Here is a 24,471-nt window from a genome sequence, read left to right as displayed (position 1 = left end):
AGCACATGCAGAGGGATTACATGGGAACAGTTTTTCTCAAAGCCTCAATCCTTTTGTTCTGGTTCAGCATAGCAATTGCCTTTTTCATATCCTTTATTAATGGCAGGGTATTAAAAGAAACTAAGCTGAGCAGCTCAGATTTTTTTGTCCTCAACAGAGTGCCTTTCACCTGTTTCTTACTGTCTGTGTTAAGTGGTTGGACATGTTTTTGTATAATGATTTAATAATTTTGTCAAGATAGATACACAGACTAATATCTTGCTGCATTGCTCACTCATTTCTTAAAGGGATAGTTCACCAAAAAAAAATTACAATTCTGTAATTTTCTCACCCAGATTGTTCCAAACACATATAACTTAATTTCTTCTAGGGTTGTCACAATACCATTATCATATATTACGATACAATACCAGCTAAAGTATCACAATACCAAATAGTATCACGATACCACACGATAGTGTTAATTCTTAACAGTTTGTCATAGCAAAGGTGGTTCTTAGAAATTCCACTTGTTGCTCTGTAAGTGGTGAAAATAACTGATGGATGAACAGGGAGAAGGCTCAAATGGACTAACTTGCTACCTAATACATTCTTAGTTTAATGTAAAAAAAAAAAACAAAAAAACTTTTATTCCATTGTTTCTGTGAATATTTGAATGTTGGTAACATAAAAATAAAGATATTGTAATGTTGAAAAGACTGTTTTGAGCAACTAGTGGTCGACCGATATGGGTTTTTTAATGGCCAATGCCGATAGTCCGATAAAATGCAGATATAAAACAAATTTAATATAGTGAATAACATAAACATAAAATAGCTAAACAAATAAATAATAAACTCTTATTTAGCACTATATTTACTCAATTTCAGACAAAACTTTAACTTTGTAAAAAATAATCTAAAAAAATTATATTGTATTTTAAATGGTAGATAGCAGTTTCTTCTAATTTGTGTTGTCATCAAATTTTAGTAATTTATTTGCACATGAAGAAATTTTTTATATTTTAGGAAGAAGGAAATAACAGTACACACAGTAGTCCAGCAACCATACATGGCATGTCCACGTTAGCAATCTCAAAAAATACCAAATCAAACCAAATGTACATACAGTGCATAGTGAATAAGACATTTACTCAAAGCATTTACCCTGAAGTTGCACCAGAGACAATTTAGCAGAGATGGGCCACTTCTGTTAAAATGAATGGGAGAAAATAGATCGCCCAACTGCAGCCAACGGTCAATGGATGTAGATAGGAAGTCCCAACTTACTGGTAAAAGAGCCAGTCACCTTTTAGATACAGACATCGCCTGTCAGTAAACTCAAGAAAGCGCATGCGCATTAGCTAAAACCTGGGAAAATTGCATTTTTTAGTAAGATTTTACTACTGATTTGAAATATGTTCTGATTTGAAATCTTGACCAACCGTTTTGGAGATTTCATTCTTTCACCATTCAAGTAGATAGGAGCTGCACTTTCATGACTGAAAATAGCCTCCCAAGAGCATTCCAGACATGGCCGACAGTGGACTGACTTGCTAGAAAGATTTTGGTTGCACTCACGCGCTCGTGTGGATCCAGTGTAAGCAGCAATCTCCTGACAGTTTAAATGTCCTGAATTGCCTGCTTGGACTGTCGTCATGATTTGTGAATCAGAGGAACTTTTGATCCTGATCCTAAAGTTTTGATTCTGGCTGATAGAATACGCGCTTCAGAGGAAGATATTAGATGAGCGCTCGACGGGAAGAAAAAACGCTGGATTTTTGCGAGGTTCATGAATTACATCTGTTTAAACGAGATATCTGCATATTTGCAGATGGTATATAATATAAGTTTTATTGATATTTGCCTTTTATCATTAGAAAAGAAAGTTAAAAGTGACAGGGAACTGTTGAGGAGAGGCTGATGGAATACATGCTTTAGAGGTAAATAAATGAGCGCTCCACGGGATGCTGGATCTGCTGAAGTTGTGTGAGGTTGGTTTATTACATCTGTTTAAACGAGATAATGCGCATATTTTATATGATATTAGTTTTATTAATATTTGCCTTTTTATCATTAGACAAGACATTTAAAGTTACAGGGAACTGTTGAGGAGAGAGAGGGAGAATGAAACAGGCGAGCACTTTAACATTATGAGCTTAAACGCATCTGCCGCAGCTCTGATATGTGGGCCGTTTAAATGACACTGTGTTGCACACCGGTCTATTATTGTGGTAACACGATGGCACATAACAACAAAATGAACCATGTATGGTCATTAACATGTCTCAGTCTCTTCACATGCAAGAGGCAATTCTCAGCACCCTCAAGAAACAAATCAGCCAGGCCTGGGTAGCTCAGCGAGTAAAGACGCTGACTACCACACCTGGGGTTGCGAGTTCGAATACAGGGCGTGCTGAGTGACTCCAGCCAGGTCTCCTAAGCAACCAAATTGGCCCAGTTGGTAGGGAGGGTAGAGTCACATGGGGTAACCTCCTCATGGTCACTAAAATGTGGTTTGCTCTCGGTGGGGCGCGTGGTGAGTTGTGCGTGGGTGCCGCGATAGATGGCGTGAAGCCTCCACGGTAACACGCTCAACAAGCCACATGATAAGATGCGTGGATTGACGGTCTCGGATGCGGAGGCAACTGAGATTCGTCCTCCGCACCCGGATTGAGTCACTACGCCACCATGAGGATTTTGAGCGCATTGGGAACTGGGCATTCCAAATTGGAAAAAAAATAAGAAACAAATCGGCCAAAGGGGAAAATTTATCGGCCGATGCTGATAATTAAAAAAGTCAGAATATCAGCCGATTTATCGGCCTCTGTGAAATATCGGTTGACCACTAATTACAACCGCTTTAGCCCCTCTCTCCTGGTAAATAGCAGCACGAGTGCAGATTACACATTGCATTCTTAAAGGGCACTGCGTGAAGGGGACGCCACTCGAAAAAACTATATTTTTAATGTTATTGCAGACTTGGGTCTGATTCAAATAAAGGTTTTAGCAAAAATTATATTTACTACCACACATTCAACATAACTTACGGTACTGCCATATTGACGGTACTACCGTTTAAAAAATAATGTGGCACCGCAAGTATTTTGAAGCTTTAGTTTTGCGATACTACCATATAGCACCAGTATACCATGCAACCCTACTTTATTCTATGGAACACTAAAAGAGATGTCAGGTAGAATGTTAGTCTCAGTTACCATTCACTTTAATTGCATCTTTGTTTCATACAATGAAAGTAAATGGTGACTGAGGCTGTCAGTCCCAGACTTTCTGCCTAACACCTCCTTTTGTGTTCCATGATAATAATAAAAAAAAAAAACTCATATATTTGGATCAACGGAACAGTCTGTTTATGATGACAATGTTAATTTTTGGGTGAACTATCCATTTAACTCTTGAAGTTGTATAGGGTTCCAGTTGTTACATGTTTGATTGTACTGGTTTGAATGGAGCACTTTGTATCTCTTATGTGTGTTGGGGGCTGGACTTTGAGCTTGTGTTGTGAGTGTGTAGGCAGGGATGAAATGCTGACTACCCACAGTCTTAAAGTGCTGACAGTAAAAGAGATGGTGCCTGAAATAAGACATGGATCCTTAGAGAGCAGCATATATTCAGGGAAGAGCAGAGAACATGCACTGATTTATACACTCATAGACACTGATTTACTGAAGGAACAAGGGCTGCTGCTTTCTACTCTCTTTCTCTCACTTGCTGTACCCATGTTTCTCCACACACACAGACCTTTAAAATCACACAATCACACTTTCTGAACTTTATCACACTTTCCAAGGTATATCATAACCACTCAACTCAGACAAAGTATTTGTCATTGCTTTTTGACGAGGAAACACTGATCAAAGCCATAGTCTCATTCACTTAGGCTGTGCACATGCAGTTCTACTGTAATTTCAAATAAGTCTCTCTCTTTCAATGCCAAAATTGTTCTGTTTATGGATTAATTCTGGTCCTACTTAACATACTTTACTAATATTGATCATCTAGAAGCCTGTCTGGCTAGACTGCGAGAGGAACCGTCTTGTTTTCCTGAGAACCCTGCTTAAATTATTTATTTTTGTATTGAAGCTTTCAGTCTCCTGTATGAAGGCTGTTTAGACTGTCTGAAATTGAAGTGCATATAGTTTTATGGCATATTTAATAAACTACTTGAATTAAAATAAAATGTAAAACAATAATAAAACATCGTAACAAGCCACAAGAGGCTACGGGTTACAGTAATTTTACCACGGGTAAAGGGTGTCCTTTAATTAGCACTATAGGCAAAGAGTTTATAAAACAGCGGCAACAGCTGTATAAGACAAAATAAAAAATTCCTATGCCACGTTATATAGATAATTTGTCTAACTGTATGCTGTTTACTGGTGCCAAGCAACTTAGCAACTTTCAGCTCATCCAATCAGAATACAGGGTTGATACTATCTGATTTTTAAATAGTGTGAGAAGATTGAGAGGAACCATCCTGAAAACCCTGTTTTATTTAGTTATTTTTGTATAAAAGTTTTATGGCATTTTTTAAATACTTTTTGTGTGATAACTCATAACAATGAATTACTGATAAATAGTAAATAATAATAAATAAAATATTTAAATCATATGCATTAATGTAAAATGTAAAATTAGACTAATGAAAATGAAATATATGGATGTATATGTGTGATATATATATATATATATATATATATATATACATACTCTATATACTGTATATATACTGTCCTTGGCACAAGCAAACAGCAACAATATAATAAAAGACATCAATGTTCAATAAATATTTATTTAATATTAACATTAATCAAACATTTATTAACAACAATAACCTGAATAAACATTTCCTCTGCTAAGTACTATAGTTAATTTGCCTGTAGGCTGTTTACATTTGCCAAACCCCGAAGCAACTGGACACATTATAGAATATATGCGTTTATATGCATTTTCTCATCCAATCAGACTTTAGGGTCAGAACTGTCTGTTTTATAAAAAATGTTTTGTTTTCTACAAGTCAGACATTATTTTATACCCTTCTACTGTTTCAGTCTGCTCTGGAAATGCAGAGATCATTAATCTTCTTATTAATATGCATAATCTCTGCAAATTAATCTCCATATCCAGGCTGTCATTTTTTTTCTTCAGATTTTCAGAGAAATTATCTGCTTACCTGAGGTTCTGCTTCCCTGTCCACTTTTATCACTTAAGTGTAGAGAGTATTAAGCATACAGTAATATTATCATAAACACCTCATGCTGTAACTGTAACAACAAATCTTCTATGTGCATAAATAATAAGTTATACAAAATATATTTTCTGAGTTCTTCTCTTTCCTCTGCCCAAATCTAACTTTTCCACAATTTTTGCAATTTACCCTGGAAACATATAAAGGTTTTTGATAGGTGAGCGATGATAATCTCCTCTTTTTCCATGACCCCAGTGTGTGTGTGTGTGTGTGTGTGATTGTTTTAGTTGTACAAGTGTTTTACAAAGAACAAAATTTGTATATTTTTCATCCTTGTGCACAGGAACTAAATAAAAGAAGTGTTAAACATGTATAGCCCTAAGGGAATTGTAGAGAGAGGATTGTGCTGTTCAGAGCCATGTAATGTAGTATTGTCACAATTACCCTGGTGACCACTAGGGGTCGCCATGTATGTTTATTGTTCCCTGCTTGTTTTGTGTTTAGATTATGGGTTTTGTAGTTCATGTCGTTGTCTTTTGTTTCATTGGTTCTTGTGATTATTAGTCCCAGGTGTTCCTTGTTTCCCTGTTTGACCCTTGTGTATTTGATCCCTTGGTTTTCCTGGGTTTTTCGTCAGTTATTTTCCATTTATGGTTGTAATGTTTGTTTTCTTGATTTCTAATGTTTCCTGTGTTTGAGGATTTACTTATTTTGCTTTGTGTACCTTCATTAAAAGCTGCATTTAGATCTTGAACTTTCACCTAACCCCATTGAGCATTACAAGTATGCATCACAGCTTACAGAATAACTTTACATTAATAAAATATTCTAATAACCTTAGAACACTCTCTAAACTGACCGTAAGTATCAGGTTATGTGTAAAGTACACTGTTAAGTGAGAAAAGCTTACACGAAACAATTATTTTAGCATGTATTCATAGCACATAAATCATAAAAAAGGTCCTCCCAGTCTGACATTATCTTATCTTTTTTTTTTTTTTTTGTAGATCCTGAAGATTATCAACCACCAATATGGAAGTCCTATCGTGAGTATTTGAATGTTTTTTTGAAGGACATTTTCAATGTCATGCATGTATCCTAAGGATGATGTTCATAGTTACACCAACATGGTTATAATATACAAATCAAGAAATCATTATCACAGTGGAGATTTGAATGCTTCAAAACTAGATCCAGTTGACACACTTAACAGCAAACTGGCAAAACTCTTCACAGTCCCAGAGTATGTGAGCAGTGTGAAGTTGAAGTTTTGTGATTTTCGCCGGGAGCGTCTGTGTTCTCTCTCTCACTCCAAGATCACTCCTATACCACTCTGTTGTGTATATATATTGTACTGTATAACATGCATGTTAACCCGTAACATTAAAAGCAGCTTTTAATGAAGTAATCAAGAGAAGGTTGAGTCCATGTGGAACTAAAGTGCCCCGGCACATCTACTGCTGTTATTGAGCCCGTATTGATCATTTCACTAGTGCTGCTCTTTTCACACTGATCTATGCCAATAATAAATGAATAGCTCATACAAAACTTCTGACATTATTTACTCACCATCATGTAGTTTCAAAACTTTATGCTGTTATTTTTCTGTTGAACACAAAAGGAGAATTCTGAAGCAGCTCTTTTCAATAAAACAGTTCATTGTAAATATGTCTGTTAGTCGCAGAAATGGCGACATAAAAGCAGTGCATACGACTCATGCGCTTCTCTCAAACTGCAGTGGAGTATGTAAAGTTATTGAATAGCTTCAGAATACTTTGTTTATAGCGCACAAGTCATATAGACTACTTTTATGACTTTTTAGAGCTTGGCAGATGTGGTCACTATGAACTGTCTTTGTATGGAAAAGAGTGTGAAGAAATTCTCCTTTTGTGTTCCATGGAAAAATATAACTGCATACAGGTTTGAAATTACTTTTATACTTTTCCCTACCAGTAAAGAGTGACACAGATTGATAATATAGGTACATGGAGAGACAAGGGGACACAGGATCAGTTTATTTGTATATGAGACCCTAATATTCCCTTTAGTGATGGAAATCATGGCTCGAAATCCCCATTTTTTTTTTTTTTTTTCCTATCATTGTGAATTACCCTCTATCAAAGGAATGCTGTTCAACGTTACCACAAACTGACCCTACCCTTGCTAGCCGATTAATTTGGAGAGGATAATCTGAGGAATTTCTGGTTTTCACAAAAAATGAAGGGGTCTGAATACTTTCTGAATGCACTTTTTCAGATATAAATTGGGCTGCTTGTTGCTGCTCTTCAAACATTTTTCTCAACACAACTTTGGTAAAGCGTGAGCGCCAGGGTAAATTAAAGGGGATCGCACACCGGACATGTCACATCACCGGACATGTTACATTCTACAGTTTGAAACTATTATTTTCTACAAAGGTACACTCACAAAGTCAATGCTCAGCTTCAAAATTATGAAGTGCCACGGAGCACATCTTGCATAGTTTTCCATTAAATTCGACCCAAATCATTATCAAAGGACAAAGATGATTTACTCTAGCCATCGCTGGATGATATATTGTGTATATGTATCTTTCATATAGCCTACACAATGTATTTTCAGTTACAAGTATGTCATTTTGTGGTTTGACAGCTTGAATGAAAGACCTATTCAAGGCTACATACAGAGAAATTGCATAATAAACGTCACCATTTCTGATCGTTCAGTTTGCGGAGTTACACCAGTTTCATACCCTAACCTGCAAACTCATCGATGTTACTTTGTTCATTCTTGAAGTACAAAAACTTTCCTAACTTTGGACTACCACGTCCTGTGTGTATGTGTTACTTTTCTTGACTGCAGCTGGCTTCAGTGTATGTTATATCACCCTCTGGTGGTGTCCCTACACTTTTAGGGCAGACGCCAGACTGTTAAAAAGAGGCCAACTGATTGAATTTGAAAGCATGCAAATTAGGCTTCTAATTTAAATGTCGGCTAATTTTAATATATCAGTGCCTCAAAAATATATTGATAAAATAACGTGACAGATCAATAATCGATGTATCACAGGGGGCCTGGGTAGCTCAGTGGTAAAGACACTGGCTATCACCCCTGGAGTTCACTAGTTCGAAACCCAGGGCGTGCTGAGTGACTCCAGCCATGTCTCCTAAGCAACCAAATTGACCCGGTTGCTAGAGAGGGTAGAGTCGCATGGGGTAACCTCCTCGTGGTCGCTATAATCTGGTTCGTTCTCGGTGAGGCACATGGTGAGTTGAGTGTGGTTGCTGCGGTGGATGGCGTGAAGCCTCCACACGCGCTATGTCTCCATGGCAACGTGCTCAACAAGCCATTTGATAAGATGCGCAGGTTGACGGTCTCAGACATGGAGGCAACTGGGATTTGTCCTCCGCCACCCGGACTGAGGCGAATCACTACGTGACCACGAGGACTTAAAAAAGCACATTGGGAATTGGGCATTCCAAATTGGGAGAAAAAGGGGGAAAATCCCCCCCCCCAAAAAAAATAAAAAAATAATTGATATTTTATGACATCCCTAGTAAACAGAGTTTAAACCAAAATTCAGGAACTCTAGATTTGGTATCGTGTATATCCATTGTACTGAATTGTTCTGATTTGAGATTTGTGCAGTTCTGAATGATGTGATATTTACAGTACTTCAAAAGGCTGAAGGCTTTGGTCTTCCAGTCAAGAAGAATAACCTGAGTAACAAGCTCTTATTATCTTTTTCTTTATTTTTCATTTATTGTCAGTGTATCAGCTACAGCAGGAAGCACCAAGACCAAAGAGGATTACATGTCCTCAGGAGGTTAGTACAGGAAAATATGTGTAAACACTCCCAAGGTTTATCAAACATGACTCATATTGACTCAATCAGCATATCTTCACTAAACACTGCAGCAATTGTTCTGACTGTCAGACTGCCACTCATCCTCTTAGAAAAGAAGAGCCACAGTTTGACAAAGTGATGTGTTGCAAACTGTATTTCTCAATCAATGTTCTTCTCTCTTCCCCTCTCCTTCTTTGACTTTCAGATGGGGAGCAGGCCCAAGCACTATGGTAGAGAGTGAGTTTCTAACTTTATGATTTTCTACCTTCAGTACATCTCTCAGTGCATCCAATAATGTGTGTGAAATTTGTGGGCAGAATATATAATTTTAAGGAATAGGTCATAACAGAATGCTAATTCTGTCATTTACTTATCCCTGTGTTGTTCCAAACCCGTATAAATTTCTTTCTTCTTCTGTGGAGTTATTTTAAAGAAAATCAGAGCCGTCCTTGTCCATATAATAAAGTGTATGGAAACTGTGTCTTTTAAGCTTGAAAATGATTAAAGTGTCAACAACATTTGACCTAATTATCACATTTCAAACATTTTCAGTAAATAACAGTTTAAATTTCTGTCTGTTCATTACACAAAACTTGCAATATAGCTCACAAGTCATGTGGATCTCTTTTATGGACTACTGTTCATGCTTTTTTTTTTGTCAATTTGAAGTTTGACAGACCCACTTTCACCAGGATATGCTTTGAAATTCACATTTTGTGTTTACTGGCAGAAAGTGCGCATTTGGAACGACATGCTGGTTAGTTCATAAAATGTTTGGATTAACTGTTCCTTTTAAGACTGACATGAGATGTAATGCACATTGATCTAGTGTACCAGTGTGTGGGTGGGTGTTGATATGAAAGACTGTATATGAGAGAGAGAGAGAGAGAGAGAGAGACTGTGATTTTTATTATGTCAATTGAGAGAAAATGTGAATGTGAATATTTAAGCATTAGAGAGAGTCTGAGCTGTGTGTGTGTACGTGTGTGTACGTGTACACACACCAGGACAAATCATAGTGTCTGTGCACAGGTTCCATGGTCTGATTTCCAGAGAGTGTGCAGATGAAATGCTTGCAGGGACAGAGGGTGCTTACCTCATCAGAGAGAGTCAAAGACAACCAGGAACATACACACTTGCATTGAGGTACACTCCATCCATTTATCCTTTTCACTATACCTATATGTTCTGTAGTACATTTACGTATCTATCTATTCATCCTTTATACCAGTATGACCACGTTTACACCTGGTATTTACATCCATTCCGGGCGATCTGATCACAAATGGCCAACACTAATGTAAATACAGGTGTATACGAGGTTCAAAAGTTTTTGTGATCAGATCACTCAAACCACATTTGGAGGTGCTGGAAAAAATAAAATAAATAAAAAATATATATACATACTGTATATAGTGCATCCGGAAAGTATTCACAGCGCTTCACTTTTTCCACATTTTGTTGTTACAGCCTTATTCCAAAATGGATTAAATTCATTATTTTCCTCAATTCTACAAACAATACCCCATAATGACAACGTGAAAGAAGTTCGTTTGAAATCTTTGCAAATTTATTAAAAATAAAAAATGAAAAAATCACATGTACATAAGTATTCACAGCCTTTGCCATGACACTCAAAATTGAGCTCAGGTGCATCCTGTTTCCACTGATCATCCTTGAGATGTTTCTACAACTTGATTGGAGTCCACCTGTGGTAAATTCAGTTGATTGGACATGATTTGGAAAGGCACACACCTGTCTATATAAGGTCCCACAGTTAGCAGTGCATATCACAGCACAAACCAAGCCATGAAGTCCAAGGAATTGTCTGTAGACCTCCGAGACAGAATTGTATCAAGGCACAGATCTGGGGAAGGGTACAGAAAACTTTCTGCAGCATTGAAGGTCCCAATGAGGACAGTGGCCTCCATCATCCGTAAATGGATGAAGTTTGGAACCACCAGGACTCTTCCTAGAGCTGGCCGCCCGGCCAAACTGTGCGATCGGGGGAGAAGGGCCTTAGTCAGTGAGGTGGCCAAGAACCCGATGGTCACTCTGACAGAGCTCCAGCGTTTCTCTGTGGAGAGAGGAGAACCTTCCAGAAGAACAACCATCTCTGCAGCACTCCACCAATCAGGCCTGTATGGTAGAGTGGCCAGACGGAAGCCACTACTCAGTAAAAGGCACATGACAGCCCGCCTGGAGTTTGCCAAAAGGCACCTGAAGGACTCTCAGACCATGAGAAACAAAGATTGAACTCTTTGGCCTGAATGGCAAGCGTCATGCCTGGAGGAAACCAGGCACTGCTCATCACCTGGCCAATACCATCCCTACAGTGAAGCATGGTGGTGGCAGCATCATGCTGTGGGGATGTTTTTCAGCAGCAGGAACTGGGAGACTAGTCAGGATTGAGGGAAAGATGAATGCAGCAATGTACAGAGATATCCTTGATGAAAACCTGCTCCAGAGCTCTCTGGACCTCAGACTGGGGCGAAGGTTCATCTTCCAACAGGACAACGACCCTAAGTACACAGCCAAGATAACAAAGGAGTGGCTATGGGACAACTCTGTGAATGTCCTTGAGTGGCCCAGCCAGATCCCAGACTTGAACCCAATTGAACATCTCTGGAGAGATCTGAAAATGGCTGTGCACCGACGCTCCCCATTCAACCTGATGGAGCTTGAGAGGTCCTGCAAAGAAGAATGGGAGAAACTGCCCAAAAATAGGTGTGCCAAGCTTGTAGCATCATACTCAAAAAGACTTGAGGCTGTAATTGGTGCCAAAGGTTCTTCAACAAAGTATTGAGCAAAGGCTGTGAATACTTATGTACATGTGATTTTTTTTCTTTTTTTTTTTTTTTAATACATTTGCAAAGATTTCAAACAGACTTTTCACGTTGTCATTATGGGGTATTGTTTGTAGAATTTTGAGGAAAATAATGAATTTAATCCATTTTGGAATAAGGCTGTAACATAACAAAATGTGGAAAAAGTGAAGCGCTGTGAATACTTTCTGGATGCACTGTGTATGTGTGTGTGTATGTATGTGTATATGTGTGTGTGTGTGTGTGTGTGTGTGTATGTGTATGTGTGTAATATATATATACCGATGAGCCAAAACATTATGACCACCTGCCTAATATGCTGTTATTCCTACGCATGCCACCAAAACAGCGCTGACCCGTCGAGGCATGGACTCTACAAGATCCCTGAAGGTTTCCTGAGGTATCTGGGCACCAAGACATTAGCAGCTGATCCTTCAATCCTGTATATTGCAGGGTGGAACTGCCGTGGATTGGACTTGTTGGTCCAGCACATCCCACAGATGCTCAATCAGATTGAGATCTGGGGAATTTGGAGGCCAGGGCAACACCTTGAGCTCTTCATCATGTTCTTCAACCATTCCCAAACAATGTGTACAGTGTGGCAGGGTGCATTATCCTGCTGAATGAGGCCACTGCCATCAGGGAATACCATTGCCATGAAGGGGTGTACCTGGTCTGCAACGATATTTAGGTAGGTGGCACTTGTCAAATTGACGTCCACATGAATGGCCAGGGTTTCCCAGCAGAACATTGCCCAGAGCATCATACGCCCTCCACCGGCTTGTCGTCTTCCTACAGTGCATTATGGTGCCATCACTTCCCCAGGTAAACGATGCACACGTACACGGCTGTCCACGTGATGTAAAAGAAAGCAGGACTCATCGGACCAGGCGACCTTCTCCCTCTGCTCCAAGGTCCAGTTCCTATGCTTGCGTGCCCATTGTTGTCACTTTCGACAGTGGACAGGGGTCATCATGGGCACTCTGACCGGTCTGTGGCTACGCAGCCCAATACGCAGCAGGGTGTGATGCACTGTGTGTTGTGACACATTCCTCCCGTAACATAATTAACATTTTCTGTGATTTGTGCCACAGTAGATCTTCTGTCGGTTTGGACCAGACGGGATAGCCTTCGTTGCCCTTGCGCATCGATGAGCCTTGGGTGCCCAACACCCTGTTGCTGGTTTGTCCCTTCTCGGACCACTGTCGGTAGGTAGTCGCCACTGCTGACCGGAAGCATCCCACAAGCCTTGCCATTTCAGAGATGCTCTGACCCAGTCGTCTGGCCATAACAATTTAACCCTTGTCAAAGTCACTCAGGTCTTTACTCCTGACCATTTCTCCTGCATTTAACACGTTGACTGCAAGAACTGATTGTTCGCTTACCGTCTAATCTACCCAGACCTTGACATGTGGCCTTGTTAGGAGATGATCAACATTATTCGCTTCACCTGTGATCATAATGTTTTGGCTCATCGGTGTATATAAAAGTGTGTGTGTGTGTGTGTGTGTATGTGTGTGTGTGTGTGTGTGTATGTATGTATATGTGTGTGTGTGTGTGTGTGTATGTATGTATATGTGTGTGTGTGTGTGTATATGTGTGTGTGTGTGTGTGTGTGTGTGTGTGTGTGTATATATATATATATATGTATGTATATATATATATATATGTATGTATATATACTATATTGCCAAAAGTATTCGCTCATCTGCCTTTAGACGCATATGAACTTAAGTGACATCCCATTCTTAATCCATAGGGTTTAATATGACGTCAGCCCACCCTTTGCAGCTATAACAGCTTCAACTCATCTGGGAAGGCTTTCCACAAGGTTTAGGAGTTTGTTTATGGGAATTTTTGACTATTCTTCCAGAAGCGCATTTGTGAGGTCAGACACTGATGTTGGACGAGAAGGCCTGGCTCGCAGTCTTCGCTCTAATTCATCCCAAAGGTGCTCTATTGGGTTGAGGTCAGGACTCTGTGCAGGCCAGTCAAGTTCTTCCACACCAAACTCGCTCATCCATGTCTTTATGGACCTTGCTTTGTGCACTGGTGCGCAGTCATGTTGGAACAGGAAGGGGCCATCCCCAAACTGTTCCCACAAAGTTGGGAGCATGGAATTGTCCAAAATCTCTTGGTATGCTGAAGCATTCAGAGTTCCTTTCACTGGAACTAAGGGGCCAAGCCCAGCTCCTGAAAAACAACCCCACACCATAATCCCCCCTCCACCAAACTTCACAGTTGGCACAATGCAATTAGACAAGTACCGTTCTCCTGGCAACCGCCAAACCCAGACTCGTCCATCAGATTGCCAGATGGAGAAGCGTGATTCGTCACTCCAGAGAACGCGTCTCCACTGCTCTAGAGTCCAGTGGCGGCGTGCTTTACACCACTGCATCCGACGCTTTGCATTGCACTTGGTGATGTATGGCTTGGATGCAGCTGCTCGGCCATGGAAACCCATTCCATGAAGCTCTCTTGAGCTAATCTGAAGGCCACATGAACTTTGGAGGTCTGTAGTGATTGACTCTGCAGAAAGTTGGCGACCTCTGCGCACTATGCGCCTCAGCATCCGCTGACCCCGCTCTGTCATTTTACGTGGCCTACCACTTCATGGCTGAATTGCTGTCAATCCCAATCGCTTCCACTTTGTCATAATACCATTGACAGTTGACTGTGGAATATTTAGTAGCGAGGAAATTTCACGACTGGACTTGTTGCACAGGTGGCATCCTATCACAGTACCACGCTGGAATTCATTGAGCTTCTGAGAGCGGCCCATTCTTTCACAAATGTTTGTAGAAGCAGTCTGCATGCCTAGGTGCTTCATTTTATACATCTGTGGCCATGGAAGTGATTGGAACACCTGAATTTAATTATTTGGATGGGTGAGCGAATACTTTTGGCAATATAGTGTGTGTGTGTGTGTGTGTGTGTGTGTGTGTGTGTGTGTGTGTGTGTGTGATATATATATATATATATATATATATATATATATTATACACATACACACACTTTGGAATGTGTATACTGCATATATAGTACTGAGCAAAAGTTTTAGGCACTTGTGAAAAATGTTGCATAGTGAGGATGTCTTATATAAATAGTATCACTTGATGTCATACAAAGTCCAATAAACATAAAAAAAGCTAAATCAATATTCAGTTCGACCATCTTTGCTTTTAAAACAGCACTAATTCTGCAGGTACACCTGGAAACAGTTTTTCTTGGTTGTTGGCAGATAGGATGTTCCAAGCTTCTTGGAGAATTCGCCACAGTTCTTCTATCTATTTAGGCTGTCTCAATTGCTTCTGTCTCTTTATGTAATCTCAGACTGACACAATGTTCAGTGGGGGGCTCTGTGGGGACCATGACATCTGTTGCAGGGCTCCCTGTTCTTCTATTCTAATCTTTTCTATTTGCAAAAGTAATGTTTGGGACATTTATATTTCCTATTGACACACTAAAGCTGAAGATTTAAATAACCATCTTAAGACAAATGCTTTTGTGAAACATCTTATGTGCCTAAGACTTTTGCACAGTACTGTATATTTGGAAGCAATTGTGTACTGATTTTTTTTCTGCTCCACTGTACATTCATGAAATTATTTCTCTTAAACAATATTACTTGTCTATCACTCAGATTCGGAGGCCAGACACTGAACTACCGACTCTTTTATGATGGAAAGCACTTTGTGGGAGAGAAGCATTTCGAGTCTGTGCATGATCTGGTTACAGACGGTCTCATCACTCTCTATATTGAGACCAAGGCAGCCGAGTATATCGCCAAGATGACCACAAACCCCATCTACCAGCACCTGGGGTACACTTCTCTCCTGAGGGACAGATTCACTCACCGTCTCAGTCGAACCCGTTCCGAGCCCAAAAGAGTCACTTTCCAGCAGGATGACAAGGTATTTCAGCACAAAAATCCTGCATCTTATTTTCAAATATAGTTTAACCAGGTGCTTTCTGTGCTGGAATAGTGCCTATGCACTTTCTGAATTTGAAAGAGCCAGTTCAGCCATCTGCATCACAGTGGTGGAGCAATGCTGTACAGTCCCTGTAAAGTATTAAAGTATAAAGGTTTGCTCCGTAAAAAAAAAATGTGTTCAGTGCAGATGGCCGTGTTTGTGTTTTTTACCTGATTTGAATAATTATTTTGGTGAATTGTAAACTAAAACAATGCAGTGTGTGCAAACCCTTGAATAACTTATAAAATGCTGCCAGTTCTGTTTCAGTTCTTTTAATGGAGCCACAGTTGTTATCTGAGATGACATTTACATGCAAATGCCTGTGAGAAAGTTAGATAAGCATGAAATCTTACATGCACTCCTCTGTATCAGTGAATAGAGAAAGCAGGATATAGGTATTGGTATTATTTCTTTATGCATGCATATTGCAAGGAGTAAACGCACATCTTGTCCATTTTTTATTTATTTAGCTATTTATGCAGGCATTTTCTTGTTTACACAACTTAGGATGGCTCTTTCCCTTCACAAATCTTTGTTATATGGACAAATGACAAACAGGAGCATTTCTGTGTGTACAGGACATTTAGAAGATTAGAAATGTGTGAGTGTTTTAGTATCAGGGTGTGCATCTTTGATGCAGATAATGTTGTGAAATGTCTCTTATTTATCAGACACACTGTGTGGTTCACTGAGAGAGCTTTATCAGGTCAGTCAGGTCTGTCTTACATCTTTATAAATTCAGCTGCCTCACACTTCAGGTGAAATGGCTCATTATGAGAACTCGTATATCAGCATAAAAGATGTTCAGACATTTGCAAATTAGTCTAAAGAAGTGTAGTTTGTCTGTCCCATATTCGTGTTTGCATAGGGGATGTTAGATTTTTGTTGCACTCACCAGATGGCAAATTTTAAGACAAGATTAATTTATGTATATGACCACTTCATGTTTATCAACAATTTGTAGATTTGTTTATTCATTAACAATTTGTAGATCAGTAGATCAATTTGCCCTGTTCAGATAGTGTTCACTAGAGGGCAGCCACAACAAACTGTCAAACTGTGAGTATGGCTTGATCTCTGTCTGTCTGTCTGGTGTGTGTGTGTAGGTGGGTTTGGGTGGTTTAGGAGGAAATTTTTTTTAGGTTATAAACAGGTAATTACAAGGGTATTATGCTATAAATGTGGTTTGAGGACATTTCTAGTGTCCCCATAATTCAAATCACTTAAAAAATATAATAAACAATGTTTTTTTGAAAATGTAAAATGCAGAAAGTTTTTTGTGAGGGTTAGGTTTAGGGGTAGGGTTAGGGGATAAAATCTATAGTTTGTACAGTATAAAAATCATTATGTCTATGGAGAGTCCTCATAAGGATATCCGCACCAACGTGTGTGTGTGTCCATGTCCAACTCCTTGTGCGTTACTTATGTGCTGTCAGTAAACTCAAAATCTGCTTTATTACATACCCAGTTCTTTTATATTATTTTAATCCTGAATCTCATAAAGACAGGTCTTAAGAGGTTAAATATCAATTTACACTATCTGGACTTTTCTTTTAAGCACCTGTTGAAATCAAGGTGTAGTTTTCTGGCTTTTAGTCCTTCTCTATATGATCATCTATATGGTAATGTACTCCTAAAAGTTGACAAAGTTAACTTTTAGTAGATATACTGTATGCATATCAAATTTACAGACTTTCTCTTCTGGTAAAATGGACCAAAAAATATTAAATAAATATTAAAGGAATAGTTCACCCAAAAATTTAAATTCTCTCATCATTTACTCACCCTTATGCCATCCCAGATGTGTATGACTTTCTCTCTTCTGCAGAACATAAAGATTTTTAGAAGAATATCTCAGCTCTGTTGGTCCATATAATGCAAGTGAATGGTGAGAAAATTTGAAGCTCGAAAAAAGCACAAAGGCAGCATAAAAATAATCCAGAAGACTCACTGGTTTACTCCTTGTCTTAAGTGATCTAATTGGTTTTGGGTGAAACAAAAACAAAATGTAACTCCTTTTTACTGTACATCTTGTCATTGCAGTCTTTGATCACGATTTCAAGCTTGATTACACTTCCAACTGCTTGACTCATATGCAGAGTGCTAGATGGTGCTATAAAAAGTGTAATCAAGCTTGAAATCATGATCGCCAAGGAGACTGCAGATGTCAAGATATATAGTGAAAAAGGCGTTATATTTTGGTCCGTTCCCAAAATCGATTGAATTGCTTCAGAAGTCATGGATATAACCACTGGAGTTGTATGGATTGCTTTTACACTGTCTTTGTGCTTTTTGGAGCTTTAAAATTTTGGTCACCATTCACTTGCATTGTATGGACCTACAGAGCTGAAAATCTTTGTGTTCAGCAGAGGAAAGTCATTAACATCTGGGATGGCATGAGGGTGAGTTTTCATTTTTGGGTGAACTATCCTTTTAATATTTTATACTACTTAAATTTGTCCAATCAAATGCTCTTTAGAATGAGAATGTCCCTCCCTAAAATACCACTTACTTCTGTCTAGCAGTAGCAAATAGCAAATCATATTCATGCTTGTGAAGTAAACTAAAGGCAATTGGCTATAAAAAAAAAAAAAGAAAAAAAAAAAAAAAGGAATGGGACCTTCTATATGATGGCAGTTTCAATGGGTCTTTAAAGTAAACCTTGAAGCACCCCCCTTATATACAGCACTGATTAGCATAAACTAATCAGAGTATTTGTTTTTTTCACTTCCAGAATAAAGTATGTTGATAACTGGGGCAGTCCATCAACTATACCAGACTATACAGAATGTATTTTCTGGGTTTTGATCAAGCTTTAGTTTGCACTGCATTTGTCCTTTATTTTACTCTTCATCCACTCAAACGCACAATGTGTTATTTGTACATTGTTAGACATACAGTACACCAAATAAGCCTAGCGCTTTTAACTGAGAAGATTTTTAATTGATGATTTTATCATTACGACATAATTTTAAATACAGGCGGCCACAGATTAAATGAAAATCAGATTAAACAGAAGTCATTCTGACAAGAATTATTGTAATGATCAATTGTAATAAATAACAGTTTCTTCTGAATCTTGTGTGTGGTACTTCATTACAGTAATTCTGTGTTTTGAGGCCACTAGAATAAATAAATCATCACAGTAATTTTGTTGAGACCAGCAGGAATCTGAAGTGTTTTTATATTCGTACACTTTGATCTGCTCTCACAGCACACAAAGTGTTTTGGAACATTTCCCTTGGCCTGATACAGAAATTTTTTTCATCTGTTACAATAGACCTTTTTCACAGACTGTGATGACGCGTTTCTGCCTTCTATAGCAGCGTAAATCTCACGATTTTTTTTATATTATACATTTTTAAAATATTGAGTGTAAATTTATAACATTATGCTTATTGTTATATTACCCTGGAATTAGTAAAAAAAATAAATAAACTGAATTACCACAGCTGTGAGGGGGTTTCTATTACAGCTGCTGAAAGAGTGACAGTAAATTTGGCATCTTCTCTCATCTGACTGTCTCTATTTTCACCTATTCTGGAAAGTCATTAAAATGTAAGCGTGTATTTTTTCTTTTGGTCTTGGATCAAGTGGGTAAGTGAAAATAATATTTGCTGTGATCTCCCATTCACCGCTATTGAAGTTTACCCTGCAAACGTTTACTTCCGCATTCCAAAACCCGGAGTGTGAAAAAGGTCTATGGAGATAAAATGAGAAAACTAAAACCACAGACTCTGAATGAATCAGCCACTTCAGTGTCCCCAGACTAATACTGCTGAGATTCATGGTAATAACTGTGTAGTTATGATTTCATAGTGGCTTTGATTTCTGTTACAGTGCTGCTACAATTCATGCACACTTACTAGAATCGACCCATTATGAGTGCCTTTACGAGCTACCATTGTGTTATGATGTATATTGGTATGGATCTATATTTAAGGCTTTACATTACATTAAAATTGGCTCAACCTGGCAGGTTTAGCTTTAGGGTTACCAAGGATACATCATCCTCATCAACAACAGAACAATGAACAATAAATGTGTTATAGTAGGGTAATTTCACTTCATTACATTGACCACACACACCCTGTCACTTTGGAATCAGTTACATGTCTAACCAATTACTAATCAAAGTGACTTTCTATGACTGCAGTCCTCTAGTATGATAACCTGTATGAACACCCACCCAGCCTGTCTGCTTACCTGCGCAGCATTTCACATGGCTCTCTTCCTCTAAAAGCAATAATGGCTTAAGAGTCCTGATTGCCTGGCAAGTTCCACCTAAAACCACTCAATGCTGATTGATTAGAGTTATTAGAATTATCGCATAGCTTTTTGGTGATTTATCATTGTTGTTTACATTGTATTTCAGCACTGCATTTATTTATTTATTTTTTTTTACTTTCCTGCAGTTATCTTGCACATTAGTCATAATTGCGCATACTTTTGCAATGCTAGGTGTTTTTTGTTTGCTGCTTTGGCAAAAAAAAAAAAAATTTAATCTTTGTTTTTTATTACCATCATTACAATAGGTTTCACAGCTCAGATAGTCTTAACCTCCTGAGACCTGAGTGTGACTGCTGTGTCCATTTTCCATTTCCCTTTTTGACTTACACTTACATTTATGCATTTGGCAGATGCTTTTATCCAAAGCTACTTACAGTGCACTTATTACAGGGACAATACCCCTGAAGCAACCTGGAGTTAAGTGCCTTGCTCAAGGACACAATTGTGGTGGCTGTGGGGATCGAACTGGCAACTTTCTGCTTACCAGTTCTGTGCTTTAGCCCACTATGCCACCACCACTCACACTTGTAGCTAGTAGGACCTAATGAACATGCAAAAGAAATATTCTAGACAAACGGTTTTCCTAAAAATTGATGGCAACATATGTGGACAGAAATTTGAAACAATAACAAGCTATAGAAATTGTTTTTGACAGACATTACATCAGAAATTAACATAATTTATTCAGATTCAAAGTAACGGCCAACATCATCCAATCACTGCCAACGATGTTAAAATAAAATTAAACATTAAAAATTCTGAATCTATGTATTGATTACCATTGTCCCATGTCTGCCAAACATGTTGAGTGGTCCAAACATCATCTGCAGCCTAAAACTGAACATTTGATAAGAAGTTTGGATTGAATGCTCTTAGCTGAATACAAAAGCTATAGGATGCTCCCCCACTCCCTTTCTCATTATTTAGTGAATGACTTGACCTCTAGTGTGCTGTCTGTCTGCACTGGTCTTAGAACAGTTCGAAATGCACCTTATTTTCATCCTAACTCCATGAAAAAAGCCTCAAAGCAAAAATGTTCACATTGGTTCTCAATGTGAAAATGCACAGTAAATATAGGATTTCTAATGAAAACCTTGTACTATTGTACACATTAGTGTACATTGTGTTTAGCAGCGTGGCATTTAATGATAAATTGCTTAATTTTAAAAAAAAAAAAACATTGGATGTAATTAGAGACTCTAATCTTTTGACTCAAACAGGTTTCAGTGTAAAAACTTAATTAGGTTTCTTACCAGATGTAGTTTTCTTTGCATTTCTCCCCAAGGAACAGGGTTGAGAACCACTGGTTTAAAGGAATAGTTCACCCTAAAATTCTGTCATTATTTACCCTCATGTCGTTCAAAACTTGTACAGTATGTCTTTCCTCTGTAGAACACAAAAGTAGAATTTTTTTTTAAGCAATCTTCAAGCATCTCTTTACCTTCAACAGTTTGAAGTGACTGTTTTCAAGCTCAAAAAAGGACAAAAACAAAAAACACTATAAAAGCACTTATGCGCAATGCTGCACGAAGATTATTCAAAAAGTTCTACTTTTGTGTTCCACAGAAAATATACAAGCATACTAGTTAGGAACAACATAAAGGAACTTCCATTATTGGGAGAACCATTTTCTTAAATACACTTGTTTCGATTGAAATAAGCATCTCTAACATTACAGCTGTACTGTGAGTGATAAGACTATATTCAGGCAACATTTAGTAAACGATATAAATAGTGCATAGTGGATTCATTGAATACAGTACATTTTTATCTTTTTAGTTTAATGAAAGCATAGTGTATTAAATGAATGTATTTAATTTCCCTCTGTGTTCATTGCAAATGATGTGGTTTTGTCCTGTGCACACTTATGTGCTCATAGAGAGGCCTTGTGATTTTTATTTTTTTTATAATGCCCTAGTTCTGTCTGTCTTGTCAGCTGCTGGGTCTCTTCTCTGTTTTGTCAATATAGTGTGCTCTAAAAAAAGAGACATGGCCTTATTGTCACTCTTTTGTGTTTAGTTTTGAACCTATTTCATTAGGACACAAGAAGCCATCTGCCTTAGGACAAAATGTGCAAGTCTTGTGCACTCACACTGTCTGAAAGGCCATCTCACGCACTCCTTTTATCATTGTATGTAACTCCCCAACATCCCTTTATCTTGTCTTATTAGTGTAAAGCTTAAACGTGTCACCCTCAGTCATTGAGTTTGTCTCCCTCTTTCAGTACTGGTTAGGGTTAGTTGTTTAGGCTAGCTGACTATTTTATCAGCCAGGTTGATTAATTGGCCCATATTCAAGTTTGTCATTGGTAATGTCATGGTCAATAAACAGAAGTAGTGGATTTTGAGTAAAATATTTTTTAAATAATTGTTCATTTAATTTCAGCTATTTTATTTATGATTTGTGATGAGATATATATATATATATATACACACTCACTGAGCACTTTATTATGAACATGATCCTAATAAAGTGCCCGACATGGTCTTCTGCTTTTTTTTAGCCCATCCGCCGCAAGATTCGATGTGTTGTGCATTCTGAGATGCTATTCTGCTCACTACAATTGTACAGAGTGGTTATCTGAGTTACCATAGCCTTTCTGTCAGTTTGAACCAGTCTGGCCATTCTCCGTTGACCTCTCTCATCAACAAGGCATTTCCGTTCACAGAACTTCCGCTAACTGGATGTTTTTGGTTTGGCACCATTCTGAGTAAACTCTAGGGACTGTTGTGCATGAAAATCCCAGGGGATTAGCAGTTACAGAAACACTCAAACCAGCCCATCTGGCACCAACAATCATGCCAAGGGCCAAATCAATGATATCACATTTTTTCCCCATTCTGATGGTTGATTGATGGTTGATGTAAACATTAACTGAAGCTCCTGACCCGTATCTGCATTATTTTATGCATTGCACTGCTGCCACACAATTGACTGATTAAATAATCACACGAATAAGTAGATGTACAGGTGTTCCTAATAAAGTGTGAGTGTGTGTGTGTATGTGAACTGTTTATTTCCAGGATTAAAGGTGCAGTATGTAAGATTCAGAAACACTTGTTATTAATGACACCTGTGGCCGTTAAGTGAACTGCAGCCGCTACCTGTTGCTCGTGCTCTCATGCACACACTCCATAGGGACGCGAGCGAGCATCGGCCAAAACAATGATGTAACGTACAAAGAGACTGAATGTGATTCACTGGCATTATGCTGACAGATGAGGCAGCATCATTAAAATTACACAGTTATGATTGTTTTACTACAAACTTTGAGACTAAACTAAAACTACTTATCAGCTGACATAGCTTACTGATACACTGATATTGTATGTTTTGTATGTTATATGTTGTACTACAATCAAGAAACCAGCGTATTTGTTTAAATTTATCCTGTATACCTGACTTTTAGTATAAAGAGAGTAGGCAAGATCATGTTAGCTAAAATTACACAGATCATTCCTTATGGCACTATATTTCACATGCTTTGCAGTTATGTAATCTTACCTGTCCAATAAGAAGAACGGCAATTCAGGGTCGGTTTTGATCCCCAAAACCGAACTAAGTTCCCTCCAGGAATCAAATGTCCTGCCGATGTTCACTCTAGTTTTCGCTCGACCATGACCACGATCACATTCCTGCTTAGCCAGATGGGATTCAGTAGATAAATGTTTTTATTTTATTTATTTATTTTATTTTTTTTTGGCTTACTCCGAGTTTGTGTAGGAGTCTGTGTTGTGCTGGGACCGGACATTTACTGGATTCCATCTCTAAGATAACATTACCTAGTGTTGCAGTTTGTTGTAGAATAGCGGAAGAGAAGCTACTACTGTCTGAGGCAAGGCTCTCGGGAGCGTGCATAAACGTCACATCCTTTGGATTTTCCCGGCAAAAGTGACCCGCTCCCTTCGTATGAAAATCAGTCTACAGGCTTTAATAGGCAACCTAGGAAGGCTGGGAAGGGCTCATATTTTAAGTTGCGTTACAAGCCGTTCACATATTGCCGAAAAAAAAGGTGAATATTACATGAAAATTGTTACATACTGCACCTTTAAATTAGATTTTGAATCCCATATTTTCAGTGTGTACTCAGACTTTTAGACCCATACATCACATTTGCTAGCATTATGTTGGCCATCAGCCTCACTGTGCCATAAATGTTGGCATCAGCCATTGGAAAACTGATTTATTGGTTATTTGCAGTGGTGGACAAAGCACACTAATCCTGTAGTTAAGTAAAAGCACAGATACCCTGATGAAATATTACTCCTTTTAAATTTCCACTTGAGTAAAGGTACAAAAGTATTTGCTTTCAAATGCACTTAAGCATCAAAATTAAAAAGCACTGGTCTATTAAAGGGATAGTTACCCC

The 24,471-nt window shown here is 38.4% G+C and overlaps 1 protein-coding gene across 2 annotated transcripts in view; it reads left to right on the top strand.

The window, feature by feature from the left end:
- LOC127454480 (beta-chimaerin-like) overlaps positions 1–24,471 on the top strand; it is an 87,099-nt gene that overhangs the window by 43,304 nt on the left and 19,324 nt on the right. Inside the window, exons 2-6 of one of the 2 annotated variants that reach the window (XM_051721721.1) lie at positions 6,195–6,233; positions 8,937–8,992; positions 9,219–9,243; positions 10,046–10,159; positions 15,482–15,752. In XM_051721721.1, coding sequence (XP_051577681.1) covers positions 6,220–6,233; positions 8,937–8,992; positions 9,219–9,243; positions 10,046–10,159; positions 15,482–15,752 — 480 coding nt within the window. In that variant the 5' untranslated portion in view covers positions 6,195–6,219. Of the gene's footprint in view, positions 1–6,194; positions 6,234–8,936; positions 8,993–9,218; positions 9,251–10,045; positions 10,160–15,481; positions 15,753–24,471 lie in introns of both variants that reach the window. The other variant, XM_051721720.1, reaches the window with a different exon arrangement.

Source organism: Myxocyprinus asiaticus, chromosome 16 (genome assembly GCF_019703515.2).
Source record: "Myxocyprinus asiaticus isolate MX2 ecotype Aquarium Trade chromosome 16, UBuf_Myxa_2, whole genome shotgun sequence".
Lineage (NCBI taxonomy): Eukaryota > Metazoa > Chordata > Actinopteri > Cypriniformes > Catostomidae > Myxocyprinus > Myxocyprinus asiaticus.
The sequence above is the reverse complement of the archived record's forward strand: the minus strand, read 5'-3'. Positions and strand labels throughout refer to the sequence as shown.